Consider the following 23123-nt stretch of genomic DNA (forward strand, 5'->3'; position numbering starts at 1 on the left):
GAAGTTGTTTTCAGACATTTGGAAAATAACATTTCTTCTCTTAAAATGCCACTGTCGACAAATCGACAATATACAATCAATTGACAACAATGTGCCACATCGGTTGTTTCATCACACTGAATTGAAAACACTGGAGATGCTTTCACCTTCTCCAAAATTTGCATTGTAATGTCTTCTGACAGTTCTTGAAGTCTGCACTTCACTGCGTTATCAGAAAGAGAAATTTTAGACAATTTCTGCCGACTCCCTTCACCCAAAACTATATTTGCGGCTAATAACATACATGGCTTTACTAATGTTTCCCCAATTGTGTGTGCTTTTTTGTCTTTGATAATCATAAGAGCTAGTCCATAGGATGCTTCCACTGCTTTCTCATTTTCTTGGTTAAAAGTACCCGATTAATCTAATGTCATACGTTTTAGTGAGTTGAGTTTGGTTGCAAAAAATTCTGTTGGTTTGTCTTTTAAGCCTGAATGATTCGTGTTTAAATGTCTCTCCAAACGCACAGGCTTCGTCGCATCGTTACTTAGAACACAATGGCAGATTACGCATTGAGGCTGTTGTATTCCGTTCTGTTTAACGACTGTGAAGCCATATTTAATGTAGTCATCATTGTACAGTCTCTTCTTGGACATCGTTATCAATTTATTTTAAGTCACAATATTAATTAACACAATTCACACAGTCGCACTGTTACAGCGAAGCGTACACAACACTCACAATAAACAACTTGACAGACACATCCACTGCGAAAGTATACGAGATACAGAATCAACAGTCGAAGGGTCTGGCCACTGATGGTCTATCGGCGATGTGTTGTCATGGCCATTACTGCACCATCTCTGATGGGACAGTTGTACTATGCAGCTCTCGCCAATTTGACTGCAAGGGAAGAATAAGAATTTGTAGGGGTGGGAACAGAGCATTCGAGGACGAGCTACCCACAAAACGAGTCTATATATCGCAGAGTGACAGGGAGAGAGGAACTTCCGCTTCATTTGTTGCTTCTGAAACTCTAATATTCTTTGTTCTTGAGAGTTAATGTTGACTCCTGACTGTAGTAACTTATTGCCAGTAAGATCTTTGGTGAGAAAATGTCACTGTTTCATTAATTGCTGTGGTTAAACATTACTGTAATTAGTTATACCCCAAAATACCAGTAGGCTCGCATAGAATTTCATGCTAGCCACGAAAGTCTAACATGTTATATTAAATAAATTTATTATAATTTTATTTAGCCTACTATTATTGCTTTATCTCCTGTTGTTCTCACTACTAGATCAATTTGATATAATACTGGCATTTATACGAGTACCTCCTTCATGTAATATATTTTGTTTATGAGAAAAACCTTGTACAGTATGTAACAATAATACTGGAAAAATAAAAGAAAGTACCACATCGTTGATGAGTTGAAACATGTCGCATATGTTCATAGTTTACTTTCACGCAAGTAAGTCCACAAAGTGTGCAATTAAACGTACGTTGAGTGGTCTTGTTCCCGCACCACCTCCTAGGCTTCATTTTGGTCCTCACAACACAGCAAATTCCTTATTTCATCTCCAACGTCGTGGCTCCACAGAGGTGTGTGCTGACAGTTGTCAATTACCAGTCCTTTTGAACAATTGACTTGGCGCGACAATCACTTGGAGAGATTCTAAAAATGTTTATTACAAAAAATTGTAATATTAGAGTTTAAAAATTAATTCGGAAATCACTTCACACCCCCCTGACCCACGCTCCCCTAGGGGGGCGCGCCCCCCAGGTTGGGAACCCCTGTTATAGATGTTGATTCCCATAGGGAACCTGAAATATTTGTCCTGAGTGAGCAAAGTTATAATACCAATATAAATGGTCCGTTATTGGACATTATAAATTTTCCAGCCAACTCACTCCTGGTTGCTAGCGATTTGCCCCAGTGTGCCAAGTTGGGCTCAACAGGTGGAAAATAGCACACCCATCAGGACACATGGCTAGTGCATACTGTGGAGGCCACTGCATAGGCTACTTGGAGCCACTGGCAGTGTCAATGCACTATGAGAGACTTAGTCTCATTGCCAAAAATTGATGCCTGCCTGGCTATCAGATGTTATAGATTCCCATGGGGAACCTGAAATATTTGTCCCGAATGAGCAAATTTATAATAATAATTTATACTCCAAGTAGCCTACGCTCTGGCCTCCACAGTATGCACTAGCCATGCATCTTGGTGGGTGTGCTATTTGCCAACAGATGAGCCCAACTTGGCACACTGGGCCGAATCGCTGGCAACCAGGAGTGAGTTGGCTGGAAAATTTATAATGTCCAATAACGGACCATTTATATTGGTATTATAAATTTGCTCATTCAGGACAAATATTTCAGGTTCCCTATGAGAATAACATTTATAACAAAAGTGGTATGTTCCAAGCTGTCAGTGGAGAGATGGTATGGAATGACATTAGTAGATGAATAAGTTTGAGTGGTATCTTTAAAAGTAGGAAAGATCACATTATGAAGATAAAGTAGGAATCCAGTAGGACAAATTGGGGCAAATATTTATTTATAGGAAGGGAAGTTAGGGGATGTTCAATAAATTTATGATTTCTTTTTAATCATTCAAGAAAAGACTAGGGAAACAACAGATAGGGAATCTGCCACCTGGGGGACTGCCATAAATGCAGATCAGGAGTGACTGATTGAACAAAGTGATGTGAGTATGCTGATAGTGATTGAATGATCCCTAACTCTCTCACCTATAAATAAATATTTGTCCAAATTTGTCCTCTTGATATCCAACTTTATATTCATATTGTGATCTTTCCTACTTTTAAAGACACCACTCAAACTTATTCATCTACTAATGTCATTCCATACCATCTCTCCACTGAAAAGAAATGAAATGGCGTATGGCTTTTAGTGCCGGGAGTGTCCGAGGACAAGTTCGGCTCACCAGATGCAGGTCTTTTGATTTGATGCTTGTAGATGACCTGCGACCTGCGCTTCATGATGAGGATGAAATGATGATGAAGACGACACATACACTCAGTCCTCGTGCCAGTGAAATTAACCAATTATGGTTAAAATTCCCGACCCTACCCTGTGACCAAAGGCCAGCGCGCTAACAATTTAGCCATGGAGCTGGACATCTCTCCACTGACAGCTCAGAACATACCATTTAGTTGAGCAGCTCATCTCTTTTCTCCCAAGTCTCCCCAGCCCAAACTTTGCAACATTTTTGTAACGTTACTCTTTTGTCGGAAATCACCCAGAACAAACCGAGCTGCTTTTCTTTCGATTTTTTCCAGTTCTTGAATCAAGTAATCCTGGTGAGGGTCCCATACAGTGGAACCATACTCTAGTTGGGATCTTAGCAGAGACTTATATGCCCTCTCTTTTACATCTTTACTACAACCCCTAAACACCCTCATAACGATGTGCAATGATCTGTACCCTTTATTTACAATCCTATTTATGTGATTACCCCAATGAAGATCTTTCTTTATATTAACACCTAGGTACTTATAATGATCCCCATAAGGAACTTTCACCCCATCAGCACAGTAATTAAAACTGAGAGGACTTTTCCTATTTATGAAACTCACAACCTGACTTTTGACTCCGTTTATCATCATACCATTGCATACTGTCCATCTCACAACATTATTGAGGTAATTTTGCAGTTGCTCATAATCTTGTAACTTATTTATTACTCTATACAGAATAACATCATCTGCAAAAACCCTATCTTTGATTCCACCTCTTTACTCATATCATTTATATATGTAAGAAAACATACAGTTCCAATAATACTGCCTTGAGGAATTCCCCTCTTAATTATTACAGGGTTAGATAAAGCTTCACCTACTCTAATTCTTTGAGATCTATTTTCTATGAATATATCACGCATTCAGTCACTCTTTTGTCTAGTCCAGTTGCACTCATTTTTGCCAGTAGTCTTCCATGATCCACCCTATCAAATGCCTTAGACAGGTCAATCGCGATACAATCCATTTGACCTCCTGAATCGAAGATATCTTCAGTGGAATAACCTTTCCTGAACCCGAACTGCCTTCTGTCAAACCAGTTTTTAATTTTGCAAACGTGTAATATAATCAGAAAGAATGCTTTACCAAAGATTACATGCAATGCATGTCAAACTGACTGGCCTGTAATTTTCAGCTTTATGTCTATCACCCTTTCCTTTATAAACAGGGGTTACTATAGCAACTCTCCATTCATTTTGTATAGCTCTATCATGTAAACAATAATCAAATAAGTACCTCGGATATGGTATTATATCCCAACCCATTGTCTTTAGAATATCCCCTGAAACCTTATCAATTCCAGCTGCTTTTCTAGTTTTCAACTTTTGTATCTTACTGTAAATGTCATTGTTATCTTAGGTAAATTTTAATACTTCTGTAGAATTACTCACCTTCTCTATCTGAACATTATCTTTGTAACCAACAATCTTTACAAACTGCTGACTGAATACTCCTGTCTTTTGTAGATCCTCGCATACACACTCCCCTTGTTCATTAATGATTTCTGGAATGTCCCTCTTGGAACCTGTTTCTGCCTTAAAGTACCTATACATACTCTTCTATTTTTCACTAACATTACCTTTAGAAATGAGCCTTTCACCTTGAATTTCATGTATGTCTTTAACTTTTTTGTAGCTTACAAATTCTTCGTGCCTTTGCTGGCATGACCTAGTGTTTACAGTGCACTATGTCTTCTGGTATAGGCTAGAGCAATTTTGTTACTTTCATTGATCTGTCTCAGCTTTATCCTTGGCTTGGACAAAATGAAAGTGACTGAGGTATGAGTGATGCTAGTAATGCCATTCCTTTTGCAGCCAGTCCCTGCTATGAATGGTGTGAAAATATTGCTCATAGGGTCAGTTAGTGCATGCATTTCAGTGGGCTTGGCAGTCTGATATGTAATAGCAACTTCTGGCTCGGCGAGGAAAGCAACAGGAAACTACCTCACTCCTCATTTCCCTAGTACACCTCTTCAGTGATGCCTAGGCCATCTATGACAGCTGATGGCGGAACTGTTGAGGATCCAACCAGCCTTCGGGCTGAGGACTAAACATACACAAATTCTTCCTTCACCAGAATGAATACACCTCCTCCTACTATTCCTATCCTATCTCTATGATACACACTCCTGGCAGCTTTTCCCCAAATGTTGGGTTTAGATAAGGTCATTTGCAGATGATGTTGTACTCTAATAGAGTAGCAAATAAGTTACATGATTGTGAGCAACTTTAAAAAAAAAGACCTAGACAATGTTGTGAGATGGACAGCAGACAATGGTATGACTGTGAGCGGGATGAAAAGTCAGATTGTAAGTTTCACCAAGAGGAAAAGTTCTGTCAGTTTTAATTACTGTGTTGAAAGAGGGATAGTAATGTAAGTACCTAGGCATTAATGGAAAGCAGCACAATTTGTTCTGGGTGATCTGACAAAAGAGTAGTGTTACCAAAATACTGCAAATTTTTAGCCAGGAATACTTGGCAGTAAAGAGACGAGATGCTTGACTAAGTGGTATATTCTAAGCTGTCAGTGAAGAGATGGCATATAATGACATTAATAGATGAATAAGCTTGAGCGGAGCTTTAAAAGTAGGAAGGATCATAATATGAAAATAAAGTTGGACAAGTTGGGGCAGTATTCATTTATAGTATGAGGGATAAGGGATTGGAATAATTTTCCAAGGGAAATGTTTGATTAATTTCCAAGTTCTTTGAAAACATTTAAGAAAAGGCTAGGTACAAAATTCGCAGGGAATCTGCCACCTGGGCAACTGCACTAAATGCAGATCAATTATCGTCGGTCGGTTGTCAAATAATACTGTGTTGATAATGTGACAGAACGTCATGGGGATCGATGTAAGCACCTACAGTAGGTGTTAATATAAAGAATGATCTTCAATGGAGTAATTACCCCATCTCTCTGAGTTCTATTTTCTACAAATATAGCCAAGCTTTCAGTCACTCTTTTGTCTAGTCCAATTGCACTCATTTTTGTGAGCATTCTCCCATGATCTACCCTATCAAATACCTTAGACAGGTCAGTCACGATACAGTTCATTTGACCTCCTGAATCTAAAGTATCTGCTATATCTTGCTGGAATCCTGCAAGTTGATCTTCAGTGGAATAACTTTTTGTAAACCTGAACTGCCTTTAATCAAACCAGTTAGTAATTTTGCATACATGTCTAATATAAATAGGAAGAAGGCTTTCCAAAGCTTATATGCAATACATGTAAAGCTGACTGGCCTGTAATTTTCAGCTTTATGTTTATCACTGTTTCCTTTATACATATGGGCTACTATAGCATCTCCACATTCATTTGGATTAGCTTATTCTGGCAGAATGTAATCAAATACGCTAACAGTGGCGGTGGGCTCTCAGGAGCACAGGAGCACGTGAACACCCAGTTTTAATACATATTTACGCATTCATGGATAATTTAAAACTTTCCTTTCTTTCGACCTGATTCAACAATCGATCGAAAGCATTCGACTTATATCGAAGCTCCGTTACACCGACAGTTGTTCGTTTTGACTGACAGTGCAGCGAGCACACTGGATAATGCGCTATTGTGCTGAAGACTATACGCATGCGCAAAGCAGATGACGTCATGGTTTTCTGCACTGATATTCCCATTAGCGAAGAGCACGGCAAGGTACGTGCCTTGTCGTCTAGAGCCACTCTCAACCCAGTGGCAGTATGACAGTTGACCACAAGGGTCCGCCACCTCCCCTATTACGGTTAGCCACAGCCTCCCAGGAACTACTATTGCATTACATTACCGGCAGATTTCGCTGGTACCCTAATTCTGAATAGGCATTTTCTAGCTCGTTGTGAACAGTTGTTTGTAATCGCGGGAAGAAGTTTGCTTTACCTTGTGACTGGAAAATATTTTCAAGTGAAATTAATTTAAGTGTTCTGTTCTGCTTCTGTGTTTGTATGGTTTGTGACCATGGTATTCTTTGTGTAAGAGGAAATGAATTCGGTTCAGGTAATTTTAACCAGTGAAATATTAACCTATCAGGATAAGTTAGAATTTAAAAGGCTTGGACCGAACAGACCAAATTTGATTATCGAAAAATATACAAAAACTGACAAACGCGAGTATAGGCGTAAGTTTAAGAGAGAGGTGTACGAAACACGCAAGTGTCTCTGTGGATATAGATCTAGGAACGCGCTTTTTTGTTTGCCCTGTTTATTGTTCAACAAAGAAAGAAGTGAATGGAATTCAGCTGGGTGCACAGACCTTGCTCATTTGAGTGCAAAAATAAATAAACATGAAAATTCTCATGCACACAAAAACGCGAGTATTGAATTCCCTACGGTAGTATTGTCTATAATTTCCAAGACGAGAATAATTAACATATAGCTGCCTCTGTGGATCAGCGGTAGAGTGTCGGCCTCCGGATCCCAAGATAGCGGGTTCAAACCCGGCAGAGGTAGTCGGATTTTTGAAGGGCGGAAAAAAGTCCATTCGACACTCCATGTCGTACGATGTCGGCATGTAAAAGATCTCTGGTGACACATTTGATGTTTACCCGACAAAATTCATTAAATCTCAGCCATAGACGCCCAAGAGAGTTTCGGTTTACTTGGTCTGCCATCTAGTGGGGGCCTAGAATAAAACGAAACGTCGAAATTGACGAGCAGACAGCCAGATGGCGTCAAATTGAAATGTCTGCACACGGTAGCTGAGGCCATACGATTATTATTATTATTATTATTATTATTATTATTATTATTATTATTATTATTATTATTATTATTAACATATGACACAGTAGAACTCTACCGGCCCCATGGTGTAAAGGTAGCATGCCTGCCTCTTACCTGTAGGCCCCGGGTTCGATTCCCGGCCAGGTCAGGGATTTTAACCTGGATCTGAGGGCTGGTTAGAGGTCCACTACAATTGAGGAGCTATCTGACGGTGACATGGCGGTCAAAAGCCAAGAATAACTGCCCAGACGATTCGTCGTGCTAACCGCACGACACTTCGTAATCTGCAGACCAGCGGGCTGAGCAGCACTCGCTTGGTAGGCCATGGGGTTTTGTTTGGTTCTACACTAACACCCAGGTGAAGTTCGTGCTATTTAAAAACCAAGAATAGTGCTCGCATCCTTCAATATTCGCATTTTACTTTAGTTCTACACTAACAAATTAGTCTCGTATAAAATTTATCCACGGTTATAGGGGTTCTACCAAATTATTTGTGAAGAAGGAACCGTACAAGGAACTGTTAGGGAAATGATTTTTGTACCTATGTTACTTTTTTGCTGATTTGAGACATGAACAAAAATATTGTGAACACCCTAAAAATCTTGTCACGAGCCGCCACTGTACGCTAAGTACTTCAGATGTGGTATAAGTTGCCAACACATATCCTCAGAAATATTATCATTTCCAGCAGCTTTTCTAGTTTTCAACTTCTGTATCTTATTGCAAATGTCTTTTTTTTCTTTTATCATAGGTAAATTTCAATGTTATTGCCTCAATAACTTTCTAGTTTTCAACTTCTGTATCTTATTGCAAATGTCTTTTTTTTCTTTTATCATAGGTAAATTTCAATGTTATTGCCTCAATAACATCTGTACTTTTATTATCAACATGGTGCTTATAGTGATTCCTGGGAGGTATTTTTATTTCTTCAACACAGTAATTGAAAATTAAAGGTCTTTTCCTCTTGGTGAAATTTACAACCTGAATTTTAATCCCATTTGCCATCATAATATTTTCTGCTGTCCATTTCACAACATTATTAAGGTCATTTTGCATTCGCTGTGAATCCTGTAACTTATTTACTGCTGTATACAATTTAACACCATCTACAAATTTTTCTTTTTTTGTAATTTCAGTCCTTTACTGGTATCATTTATGTACATAAGAAAACATAAAGTTCCAATAGGATCCCCTCTCTTAATCAGTAAAGGATAAGATAATCCTTCACTTTTTCTAATTCACTGCATTCTATTTTCTACAAATTTAGCCATCCATTCAACCACTCTTTTGTCTAGTCCACAGTGAGGCAGGTCAGTTCACCAGGCATGTATGATAAGGTCATTGATGCATCACAACTCAAAATGACAACTGATATCTGGTCATTTCTGGGTTGCGTCATCATACCGCTAGTGCTAGAGAACTGCAGTAAGAGCTTGGAAGGCCAACAGGATTCACTGTATCCAATCAGTGGCCATAATGACCGTCGCTCTGAAGCTAAGTGATGAAATGCCCTGCTGTCAATGGATCTGGACTGCTTAAAAGTCCTGTTAGCATTCTATTTATTGGGCACTGATCATTCATCAATGCATAGTGTGTTAATCTTGATGAGCCTATGAAACTTGTGAACTATGTGTGTCGTAGGCAAATACTTTTACTGTGTGTGAAATAATCTCCACCAAATGGAATTATCCAAATAGGAGGACTTCTGTTTGACTTGTATATGAGGCTGTGGACACTTCATTTATGAGCTATCTTTCTCTTACTATAAAATTGTCAAGATGGATTTTGCTCTGCTGAAGAAAGTTTCCAAAGTTACCTCTTATTGAGGTATAGCCTTATAAGTATCAATGTTTAGCTTTAATTCTTGCTCCAGTCCTTTAATTAAAATTTGGCCTCCCCAATTTTGCCCCTTGTTGATGCTTTATTCTGATTCTTTTCTAATTCTTTGCTAGTGAATATTGATTACTTCTATTCTGTAACATATACAATGCCCACAGTCCCATTTTGCCTTTATACTTTTTACTATATTCCCTCCATATTATTCATTCCTGTCCTTTCCTTAATGAATGCTGCTCTATTCTAGTAAAACATTTTAGGTTTATTTCCTAATTTTTGCATATTTATCATGGTGTGTTCATTTTAAAAATCATATTAGGTAAATTTAAGATTGTATTTGTGACTCTTCAGATCCAATAATATTGAAAATTATTCTTTCAATTGGTCTTGCAAATCAGCCTACACTGAATGAGTTGGCCATGTTGATGGGGTCGCATAGCTGTGAGCTTGCATTTGCGAGATGGTGGGTGTTCTAATTCTACCATCGGCAGCCCTGCAGATGGTTTTCCATGGTTTCTCATTTTTGCACCAGGCGGGTATAATAAGGTCATTAATGCATCATAACCCAAAATGACGACCAATATCTCCTCATTTCTGTGTTGCCAGTGCTAGAGAACTGCAGCACAACCTCAGAAGGACAACAGGATTCACTGTATCCAATCAGACTGTGGCATGGCTGTACCTTTAAGGCCACTTCTGCTTCCTTCCCAATCCTAGCCCAATCCTAGAAAAAAAAAAGTAAGTTTAAAGATCATCCTACCTCTTAGGCAAAATTTTCTTGGTGGTAATTGTATTTTGAACTCCTATTACATCTTGTACTTGTTTGTTATTCTAGTTTATGAAATTATTCCTGTTTTTAATAGGATGTGTTTTTTTGGTTACAAATTTGTATATGTTTATAGTTATTGATTTTTAAAAAAATTGTTTCATTTTTTTGTTGTTGTCCTATTATCTGATTGATATGTGATCAGAAATACTTTGTTTGAATTTATTTCCAAAGTGAACTCCTCATTCATTCTCTTTCCCTTTGCCTGTTATTATTGCTTCAGTCTCTTGACTACACCTTTTAACGGATGACACATGTTGATGTTTCTTAAATGTCTACGTGAAGTATTACTTTATATTTTGAGGGTATTTATATTAGATTCCACTTTACTTAGTATTAATGTTCATCAATCCATAGCTTTATTACTTGGGCCTAGTGCTTCTATTATACTCTGCTTCCTATTTTGAACTTGATTCACCAATAATGTTTTTTATTGTGAGTCACTTAAACAATGTGTGGTATCTGCTACCAAATCCACCCTGTCATATGGTAGCAGACAACCAAAAATAATCAAACCCATTGCAATACTAGTTACGGTACGTAACTCAAGTTCACCATGCCAGTTAAGGGTTACAGTCTGTGTTTGGCAAGCTATTTCTAGGACAGTTAATGAAATAATCTAAAATTCACAATACCAATAGATTTTATTGATAATATCAATTTAATAATATCCGTATTTTACACATTGTTTGTGTTTACAGGTATGTGCTCTTGCACCATGTCATGGGAGAACTAGAAGGAATAAAGGGAGCCTGGGGCTATCCCGAAGGAGGTATGGGAGCTGTCACTCAAGCAATGGCTGCCTCAGCCTGTGCTCATGGAGCCCATATCTTCACAGATACAGTAAGAATGAACTGATAAATGGATAATTTAATTACTTTATTCTCTGATTCCTCAGTGGAGTAGCCTTAAGTTCAGAGGCCTCCGGGTTTAATTCCTGGATGGTCTGGGGATTTTAAATGTGTCTGATTACCGTATTTACTCGTGTATTAGACCCCCTCACGTATTAGACCCCCCCCCCCTGGCTTTTTGAGACGAAGAAAACGAAAAAAAAAAAGAATCTCGCCTATAAGACCCCCCAACGTAATTCGTCAGAGAATGACGACGATTCCGCTTCGAAGCGATTACAAGTGTTATTGCAGCTCTGATGACATCGCAGAAATTTGTGAATAGTTTCGTCCATACGACCTATACAATGAAAAACCATTGAATCCATGCGGTACATCTATGTGTTTCATAGTTAAGAAATGTCCGCCTCTGTAGCGTAGGTCTACTGCAGCTCTGGTGTCATCGCACAAATACATAAATAGGCCTAGCTTCATGTCCAACCCGCGCATTGCAAGCATGCATCAGTCATGCTCTATGTCTGTGTTTTGTAGTTAATAATGTCCGCCAGCGTAATGGTTAGCACAATTAGTTGTTGTTTTTGGGGGTCTGACTTCGATTTCAGGTACCGCACTGCCAGAGATTTACGAATGGCAGGAAGGTTGATATGCGGTAAAAGCAGTACAATGTAACTCCCCTCCACTGGGGGTGTGTCTAAACTCTAAAAAGAGCTGTACCACCTTGGGATGAGGAAACGAGTTTACCTTAGTTGAGAAATATTCACGGTTGTTGCTGTTTATACAGCAGGCGAGATCATTAACAAAGTGGTCGTTTAATATCTTGTAACTCGGGCCAATAAAGGTATATATTTGGAGAGAAGTAAGTTTAAAATGTGATAAAAGCTATCCAATTAAAACGATTGTTTTACTCACCAACGTAACTAACAAATAATAATAATAATAATAATAATAATAATAATAATAATAATAATAATAATAATAATAATAATAATAATAATAATAATAATAATAATAATAATAATTTTATGTCCCCACGTACTTTAAATGATTTTCAGAGATGCCAAACAAAACATGAAAAAAAAGAGACACAAACGTACGAAATTAAACATTATGATGATAAAACGCATTACCGCCACACCTGTAGATATCCATAAATGCAGTATATTTTCCTGTTCGAACTTTTGGCACTATCAGGGTGATAATATACCTAACCTAAATAATGTGGTCTGTCTTATCTCATGGACAGCTGTGTACCAAAATTCTGATGTGATAAATATAGAGAACAAGCATGAAATGTACTTAAAAACAAGGGTCTGTGTTTCAACAGCCGCAGGTATCAAAAGAATGTTTCCAGTTACTATGTTCTACATTCGGAAGTACAACTCGTCAACATACGCTAGTTATCAGCTGATGGTTTGGCATGCCTTCTACGCACGGCTTTATTCGGAAGGAGTGCCTTCTGCTACATATACACCAACTGGGAATATCAGAGACCATCTGGAATAGATTTACACTGTTTAGACTCTATAGTCTCTATATTTTTTTTAAAGGTTCAAAAAGACGGGACCTCGTAAGCTCTTGATTGCAGTGCATGGCTGATGCGACTGACGAGAGATAGAAGTGAAGATGACGTCACTTGAAATGCCGACACGCCGGTAGCAAAGCAGGGAAGTTGGCGATAATTCAAATGAAAGCAGTGATCAGGTTTACTGTGTGATAGGCCTACTGCTGAACTGACAGAGACAAATGACTGGCCATTAAGTTCTTTTTACGGCCGTATGCCCTTCCTGACGTCAACCTCACCAGAGGAATTACTGTAACGAGATGTAACGAATGATGTGATATGAGTAACTAAAACAGACTTTTATATGTACTGTAGGCCTAAAAGTCGTGTTCACCATTTATTGTCTTTTTACATTTAGAAATACTGCCTTCCAATGAAAATAGCCAGTATAACTTATATACATTCTAAGTTTGTTAAATAATAGTATAGAATGTTTACTCGTACAATTTATAGCTCTTTATAACCTAGAAGTCATGTGTTCACTGCACAACATTTTGAGGTTACAGGATATTGGACCCCCCTTTACAATTTTTGGCTGTAAAAGTGGGGGAAAAAAAGGGGACCTAATAGGCGAGTAAATACGGTAATTTCTCTTGCTTGGGAACCAACTGTTTGTGTTTGTCTCAATACACATCATTTACAAGAAAATGTACAACTAAGAGGTCCACTGTAGTCAATCACTATATGTCTGAAAGGAACTTCAAGAATTAAGACATACAAGGCCCAAATTGAGAAAATGTACATTTTTTGTCTTATTTTTTAAAGTTTCTTTCAGACATATAGTGATTGACTATGGTGGACCTTTTAATTGTAGTTTTATTATACCATACAGTCAATATGGAACAACACAAACATGAGATTCTTTTGACCAAACATCATTTACACACAAGTTGTTGCCCAGAGTTTTCAAGGATTTGAATATCCTGTGTAAACGAGTAATGGTACCAAATTCTGATGCTTGGTGCCACTTGGTGTATGTTTCAAAATCAAAACCAGTCACTACTGATCTGCATTTAGAGCAGTCACCCAGGTGGCAGATTCCATATTTGTTTTCCTGGCCTTTTCTTAAATGCTTGCAAAGAAATTGGAAATTTACTGAACATCTCCCTTGGTAAGTTATTCCAATCCCTAACTCCCCTTCCTATAAATGAATATTTGCCCCAATTTGTGCTCTTGAATTCCAGCTTTATCTTCATATTGTGATCTTTCCTGCTTTTAAAGACACCACTCAAACTTATTCGTCTACTGACAATTGATTTCAATGAAGAAATACAAACAATAAACCAAATCGTGAAATTAAACAACCACCCTCCGGGCACAGTAGATAAACTATTAAAAATAACCAAAAGAAAAATGCATGAAAGAGAAAAACACATTGTCTTCAACTACATCAACAAGAACACGTACAAAATAGTGAACATTTTTTCATAAAACTAGGTCAAAAAGTAATCTTTAGAATGAACAACAAACTGCAAAGACACATCAGCAAATGCAACCTAAACAAGAAAGACCTTTTTTCCAAGTCAGGAATTTATGAACTCAAGTGCCAAGAAACTACCTGCAATATACAGGTAAAACAAGACATAATTTCCACACAAGATAAGTACACAATTTTGTTTTTCATTATGTTAATGCAGTGTTGGTTGAGTACTTATAATCATCATTTGTTAACACTTGTTCATATTATCACCTAAATCTCTTATCATTGACAAGTTTACGCAATGTAAACAATACTGTACATATTTACGCATGATTTAAGTGATTTGATAGAATCTGAGGATATTCTTGTAGAACAAAACATGTCATTCTTTGTGTAATAGTGTGTATTTTTACAGCCATGTTTATAGTGTTATAATTTTTATTGAAATTTGTGTGTGTTTGACAGACTGGAAAGTTTTTATGTCCTATGTGACTAAGTTGACACTGGAAAGTATGGCTTCCTTCTTAACAACATTATTGGAGTGATCATTTAATGATTTGCTTTAGAAAACAAATATATTTACGTTCTTCCTTCTTAACAAAAAAACCCTTAATAGTCATTAACTGTATATCTAGAAGAGTATTGATGAAACTTTGTCAATCATTTTTGGAATAATGTAATAGAAACAATAGAGTAAAATAAGAGAATGATAATAGATTGAAAGAGAAGGAGATGAATAAGGGAGAGCAAGTTGAGGTAGAAATTTAAATTGATTGATTGATTGATTGATTGATTGGTTGGAAGTACCAAGGGAGTGTAAAGAGGTAATGTATGAGATGTATTATTGTCACATATATGCAGCAGAGATCTGGACAGTAATGAAGGGACAGGAGAGTCTAATTCAGTCCAGTGAGATGAATGTTTTAAAGAAGTATGGTAGGAAAGGCCAGAAAGGACAGGGTAAGAAATGAGAATGTGAGGAAGGAAAGTGGAGTAGGAAAGCTTGCAGACAGAACAGAGAGAAAGAAACTGAGATGGTTTGGACATGTTAAGAGGATCGAAGTTGGAAGGATACCAGAGTGGATGATGCAGGCTAAGACTGAAGGAAGTAGACCATGGGGTAAACCCAGACTAACGTGGCTGGTCTTGATCAAGGACAGTGTAATAAGAGGGAGTCTGGATTGGAGTACAGCTGAGGAGCAGCAATGGTGGTTGGATAGAGAGAAATGGAAAAGGGTTGTTAATATTACAACCCAGCTGGAGCTGGATTAGGGAACTTGATGATCTGTTATCATTTTGGTATTTAAATATGCACCTAGTGAGTAAACACTGCCTCTCAAGTAACGTAGTTTGAGCTCATGTTTATAAAGACTTTTTGGCTGCATAAGAACACTCTCAAATAAGCTGGTATACATTTAAGTAGAATCCTAGGTAATAAGATGCCACAAAAAATTGGCAAGCAATTCATCTCAAATCTTCACATTCAGAGAATGAACGTTTCAATTTTTGTTCTATTCAGGTAATCTCATATCCATTATAAGGAACAAGGATGATGGTGTTAGAGTAAAACATGCTACATTCTGTCATAAGTGTATACTTATCTACATGTTTCTCTTAGAAGAAATTGCTTAATTGATGTTCTTTGATCCTACATACATGATGTATGATTTTATTACATTTGTAAAAGTTATATAACTGCTGTGTGGAAACATATCTTACAGAATGTATTTCACTGAATTGTTGGACTGCATTTAAAATTTAATGTTCAATATATAAATCTTATGTGAAAATATTGTTTATAGCAGAAGTACTTCCATAACATTTCATTATATGGTGAGGAGTTATGAAATTGTACCTACTTTAGATCACATGGCTGTCTCCAAGCGCTCCCTGATTTGCGTACGAATCTTGCGTAGTGTGGCCTCCCTCCTCTCAAGGTCTTCAGTAGCTGCATTAGGCTTCCAGTCATCAACAAGATCTGGAGGAAGGGCCTTCTCAATAGCCATAATAGACTCCATCTCCTCTTGGAGTTCTTCTGTACTCTTGATTTTGTCATCTTCTGATGGTGGAACATACACATTTTCACTCAACATTTTTCGTCGTCTGTTCTGCTCCTTGAATCTGCCAGAACGTGAGATGGACAAGCGTCGTCTGCTTTCAGTTCTGTTGTCACCTTCTGTGCTGCTTCCACTTGGATTAGGAGACCAGGATTTCTCTAGTGACAAAAAACTAAACATCCTTCGCCCTGCCATTGTTCCTTTGACTGCTAATTACACTCACTAATCAAAACAAAATATCTACAAAATCACTTGCACCTTGTAACCACATTTTTGTAATGTTTCTGATGACCCTCTCACTGAACATATGGAAGATTTAAATATTACCAATAAAAGCTGACAAACGAACTTGACTTACTTATCTTATCTTTCCTAAGGTTTTTATCTTATCTTGTGTGTTGCAATTGCATCAGATACCTACATTTGAAGATTAGCACCAGTTAGCACTTGATAGGACAATGGAGGAGATTACTTTTATATCTGATTGATGTGGATAAGACATGGAAGTGACAGTTATTAGTAATTACATAATTATGTCAGAAAATGAAACTTGATCACCTCATACATTATAATGAAAGTAAAATGAATTATTCTAATTAATTACAGTAGACCAGAAGAATGTCATTTTTTGATATAACTGTTTGGAGACACCTTATCAATAAAATGTTAGCCTAAAATGATGATCATCTAAAATGATGATGATGATACAATAAAACCTCTGTCAACCAAAAATTGGTTTCAATGAATCATATAGCTTAAGTTTTGTGAAGAAATTTAAATTATGTACATACTGTGTTTATGAAGTACAAAATTTATCTGGTAATTTTTTATTTCAACACTTTAAGAGCCAAGTAGTTTTGGAAGAAAAGAAGTTGTTTTCACTAAGCTGGTCAGAGAAATGTATGCGAGGTTGACAACCCTTATTATTAATGCAAGCCGAATAAACCCACCCCTTCCCTCCCACATGGCCGGGTTTACCCCTGCCTATGCTTTGAGTCTCACTGTGACTTGTCAGTTGTGTTATGTGTGATTTTGTTGTGCATGTAATATGCCAGCATGAAAATGGTTTATAATAATGAATGAACAAAAACTTGAGAAAGTCAGGAGAGTGAAAATGGAGAAATTTTGTGAAGTGTAGTTGCAGAAGTGGGTTACATCCAATCCACAATGGGGTCAGCGCCCTTTATTTCGGTTAACATAGGTTTTACTGTAGTAGTGGTAGTAGTGGTAATAATAATAATTATTATTATTAATAATAATAATAATAAATAATAATAATAATGTGATTTCACTTATTGTGGGGCTGTCTTGATAGATCTTCAGTCTGATATGAGAAATGTAAGATAAAAATCATGCTGGACAAAGAAAAAAAGAAAGAGAAAGAAAAATGGAGGTGAATACAGCAGTAAAAATGCTGGGAATCCAGGATAGACATAGAGGGAAAGATTGAGCCCAGCAGGTCAGTATAAGAAACACAAGGGAACAATCAAGTGACAAATCAAGTTGTATATAGAGCATTAGGAGCATGAGTAGGAAAACATAATAGGATAAACACAATGACAGGTCAGTATAGGAAGAGGGAGCAATGGAAAGAAGGAACCAGGACAAACATGAAACACAAAACGATAAGGACGATCCCCACATATTCATACTCACACTTCTGTGTTTGTGTTTAATGTATACCACCTGTGCTCACCTTTATCTTTTTGCATTTTCCCATTTTCTGTGTTTGTCTGCCTCTCTTTTGGGTGCATTCCACAAGGTGTACACATTTTTATGTCAGACAGTTTATAAAGGCTAAATATAGTAAGTTTCTGTTTCCACACCTGTTCCCTTGACTTACCTTATTTCCTATAACATTTATTGTAAACTTATTTATCAGATAATACTTGATTATTAAATAAAATGTGATCTTTGACAGGAAGTATCTCAGATAGAGTGCAACTCCAGCGGTCAAGCCATTGGTGTTGTGACGTCTGATGGTCATCTTATTAAAGCTGATGTTGTTTTATCAAATGCAACACCAAAGGTAACCTTTGTAGATTTGTTACCATCAGGGTTGTTACCAGAAACATTCCAAACAGCTGTTCAGGGAATCGACTACACATCACCTGTCACCAAGATAAATGGTGAGTATTGCTAAATTGGCTCAGGGGATAACAACTTGTAAGACTTCATGGTTTGTTTGTTTGTTTGTTTGTTTGTTTGTTGTATGACTTAAAAAGCATATAGATAAAGTAAAATTAAAGAATATACAGGTTTTACAAATGAAAAGGAGAGAATTCAGTGAGCCATGGTGCAGCAGCCCTCACAATTGACAATCAAGATTTTTCAGCCAGTGAACTACCTCAGCGGTGACATCAATAAATTCTTCTCCTTTGCCTGCATAAGACCTGACATGCCATTCAAATGTGATATGGCTGATGGTCTGGTTGACATTTCCACAGTCACAGGCAGCTGACTGCTTTAAACCCCACTTCACTGCAACAGCGTCCATGATTGGTTCGCACTCTATTAAGTTGCGCTCAAAGATAACGGAGTGGGTCTTTTTTGATGCATACCACTGCGGAGGAGCTTTGGAGGACCATTATTCATTCTACTTTTGCTTCAGATTAAAAGCATTTTCAGAGTATATGAAACTCTCAGATATTGGGAGGGGTCATGATGTTAAAATCTAGTATGTAAAATCATCTGGTTCAGCAGATTAGCATGAACTGGTAACTGATTACCAGATTTACCATTTGTTGATCATGTTTTCTGTCATTGATATTTTCTTCCCAGTTTACATTGTTTGGTCAATTAAGGTCATTCATTACAATAACATTAGACCTTTATGTTTTCTCATGCATATAAATGATACGAGTAGAGAACTGGAATAACAGATAAGGCTTTTTTCAGATGATGTTATACTGTATAGAATAGTAAATAAATTACAGTATTGTGAATGACTGCAAAAAGTGCCGACAGTATGTTGAGGTGAACAGCAGACTATGGTATAATGGTAAACAGGATGAAAACTCAGATTGTAAGTTTTACCAAGAGGAAAAGACCTCTCACTTTTAATTACTGTGTTGATGAGGTGAATGTACCTCATGGTGATCGATTGATCAATCAATCAATCAATCAATCAATCAATCAATCAATCAATCAATCAATCAATCAATCAATCAATCACCACTGATCTGCATTTAGGGCAGCTGCCCAGGTGGTATATTCCCTACTTGCTGTTTACCTAGTCTTTTCTTAAATAATTACAAAGATTTTGTAAATTTATTGAACATCTCCCATGGTTAATTATTCCATTCCCTAACTCCTCTTGCTATAAAGAAATATTTTCCCTAATTTGTCCTCTTGAATTCCAACTTTACCTTCATATTGTGATCTTTCCTGCTTTTAAAAACACCACTCAAACTTATTCGTCTACTAATGTCATTCCATGCCAACTCCCCACTGACAGCTTGAAATATACCACTTAGTTGAGCAGCCTGTCTCCTTTCTCCCAAGTCTTCCCAGCCCAAACTTACATTTTTGTAACACTGCTCTTTTGTTGGAAATCACTCGGGAAAAAATCGACCTGTTTTTCTTTAGATTTTGTCCAGTTCTCGAATCAAGTAATTCTGGTGAGGGTCTATACTATAGACTATACTCTAGTTGGGGTCTTACCAGAGACTACCAGGTGAGTCAGGTGCACCTGATGTTTTATGCTGTTAGGCATCCCACCAAATGTCACTGGTGTCATTATGGTCTATTCTCCTATGCCATATACCAAGCAACAATCACCTTTAAACACTCACTGCATCATTACCTTTGCAAAAACATGTACCGTATGTGACAGGCATTTCCACAACGCATCAAACTATCATATGGTTATGTAAAAAATACATGCCAATTATGAGCTTTCAGTAGGTTATGAAATGAATGCTAAAAGTGATGGCATACTCATAGTAAACGTATGTGCATTTGTGAAGTGGAAGTAGTAGTCCATCTAGTAGGCTTTCTGGAAGCCTACTCACTGGAGTCACCGTGGTGTCATAGGTTAAGTGCGGTGTTGTTAATACAGCTGCGTTTGGTAGGTGGGTTTAAATCCCACTTGAGCCTGTAAATTTTATTCGCATTTTGTACTTCGAAAATCATCCACAGAGTCAATGTATCCGAATGCCCTCATGTCGTGGGTTAATTAATTTACTCATTTATTTATTTTGGCACTAGCCCGCTTGATGGCCATGATCGTTAAGGCGCTGAAGTCTAAACGGTCTGACACCGAGGTCGAGTCCCGTTGGTCGAAAAAAATTTCACCATCAGAATGGAGGCGGCAGGGTAGGGGAGGTGGTGGTATACAATTTCTAATCACTAGATTGCATGCTAAAAGCTTCTCTGCAGTGTTCATATGGAGTGAGGGCATATGGTGATTCATCCGTCAGATGGAGACGTTAAGCCTTTTGAGCAGACCCCTTGGTGCTATTCGACAGGAGTAGGCTATGTGTCGGCATCGGGTTTCACCCTCTCCCTACTATCATACATCACGTCATTCATTTCATCTCATTAACTCCTCTGATGAGGTTGACGTCAGGAAGGGGATCCGGTCATAAAAACCCGCCACGACAGATTCACCTCATCTCATACCCGACCCCATAGGGAAACGGGACATGGGTTGGACAAACAAACATTTATTTTGGCACTGTTCTAGGCCATTAGGGCTGTTTATGTGGATGTTTTATAAGTAGGGCTGGACGAGGATAGAATGGTTGGGGGTTTGAATCCGCTTGACTGAGCAACAGCCTGTTAGCGCAGTAAGTGTTTGAATACATGGCCTTCTGCAGTAATGCACGTTTCAGCACGCCGTTCATCTGCCATTCGGGTTCTTGTAGCATTGTAGGTGTTACGGATTTACAGGCTTCCGTAATAAGGTTTCGAAGGCTTTCAGGATTTTCTGGCTGCTGAGCATACACTACATCCTTCAAATAGCCCCATAGGAAAAAGCAGTGGTGTCAAATCAGGCGATCCAGCAGGCCAGGTGACAGGTCCTCCCCTTCCTATCCATCGACCGGGATGTGTAACATTCAAGTATCAAATCATTTCTCCTTTAGCAGGTTAGCAAACTTGATTTGCTAACACGGCGGGGCCACACAGTTTGGTCTGCCACTGCTAAGCAGAGTCCTGGAGGGGCGTGCCATTCCAGCTGATGAGTCCAAATGGCACGTCTGGACGAAACTCTGCATAATGCACACGGCCTAACCACCCAAAAGCTGGTTCTATTCTTGTGATTATAACATTCAAGTAGTTGTGAACATCTGCTGACATGTGAGGGGGAGCTCCGTTATTTTGATACCACATGGTTACACGCTCGCCCAGGGGCACATCTTCTAGCAGCAATGGTAGTTGGTCTTGAAGAAACTGTAGGTACTGGGCTCCTGTCAAATGATCTTCAAAGAAATATGGTCCAATTAGGTGATCACCCAGTATACCACACCAGACATTTACTCCCCATCCCCATCAGGCCTGAAATGCTGCCTGCCTTACCCAGTGGGAATTTTCAACACTCCAGTAGTGTATATTATGACGATTCACAGAGCGATTATTATGAAATCGTGCCTTGTCCAAAAATAAAATGTGAGATACAAACGCTGGATCATTTGCCACTTGCATCAGTATCCATGCACAGAAATCAACATAAGTTTCAAAATCTCGTCCTTGAAGTTCTTGATGTAGTAGCAGGTGATATGGACGGAAAAAAAAAACCAGGAATGCAATATCCTTACAACAGACGAGTGGATGATGTTGGCTTGTTGTGCTACTGCCCGGGTACTCGTGTGAGGATTTTCCCAGAAAATATCCAAAACCATCTCAGCAGTTTCACCAGACGTAACTGGCACCTCTCTAACAGGACCTGTTCGGGAAAGTGACAATGTATGCAAAAGTCATTCCACCCTCCTAAACGTATTTGCGTTTGGTTGTTGTCTGCGTGGAAATCTTTCCTGGTACAGGTGCTGTGCTTCCTGTGCGTTCTGTCTTGGTTCACCATAGATGAGGAACATGTCAACATACTCACCTGTTGAATACATAGTGAAGAAATGACCAGGACTGCTAGGCTACACCAGGTGTCAGGCCACTACACTTTCAACGTGAATGCTATTGGTCGAATGTGGCACTAATGGCCTCTTATTTGATCCTCAAAGTTTAAAATATGAATAAAAATGTTTATCGCTCGTGGGATTCAAACCCACCTATCAACGCAAACATGCGTCAACACATCTGTAGTTAGTCCACTACACCACTGTGACTGTTGCATCCAGTTTATCAGAAAACTTACTTGGTGTAAAACTACATCCCATTTCACAAACTCACACACATTTTCTATCAGTATGCCATCACTTTTAGCGATAATTTCATAACCAATTGAAAGCTTGTAATTGGCACGTACATTTTACATAACCGTATGACAGTTTGATGTATTGTGTAAATACCTGTTGCATACATGTTTTTGCAAAATTCATGCAGTGATGACACAGTAAGTGCTTTAAAGCTTGGTATACAGCAAAGGAAAATCGACCATCACCCCACTGACATTCGTTGTGATGTCTAAAAGCAGAAACATCAGGTGCACCCTGTATGTCCTGGCTGAGGCACATGAAAAGCAGTCTTAATACCAACAATTTCTATGATTCCTTCAGATTTGCCTTTTGATTTCAAATAAGTTCAGTTCCTGGTAAAAGTCTGTTTTGGCATGACAATAAACAAAGCACAGGGTCAGACACAGTGTGGCTGGAGTTGGTCTCAGTGGAGAATGTTTTTCTCATGGGCAGCTTTACATGTCCCTTTTGCGTGTTACATCAAAA

The 23123-nt window shown here is 38.2% G+C and overlaps 1 protein-coding gene across 1 annotated transcript in view; it reads left to right on the forward strand.

The window, feature by feature from the left end:
• The window catches only part of LOC136866321 (pyridine nucleotide-disulfide oxidoreductase domain-containing protein 2), a 106141-nt gene that overhangs the window by 74506 nt on the left and 8512 nt on the right, over positions 1 to 23123 (forward strand). The window contains exons 6-7 of the mRNA XM_067143172.2: positions 11103 to 11244; positions 18209 to 18416. Coding sequence (XP_066999273.2) covers positions 11103 to 11244; positions 18209 to 18416 — 350 coding nt within the window. The remainder of the gene's footprint in view (positions 1 to 11102; positions 11245 to 18208; positions 18417 to 23123) is intronic.

This window comes from Anabrus simplex, chromosome 3, assembly GCF_040414725.1.
Source record: "Anabrus simplex isolate iqAnaSimp1 chromosome 3, ASM4041472v1, whole genome shotgun sequence".
NCBI classification, from domain to species: domain Eukaryota; kingdom Metazoa; phylum Arthropoda; class Insecta; order Orthoptera; family Tettigoniidae; genus Anabrus; species Anabrus simplex.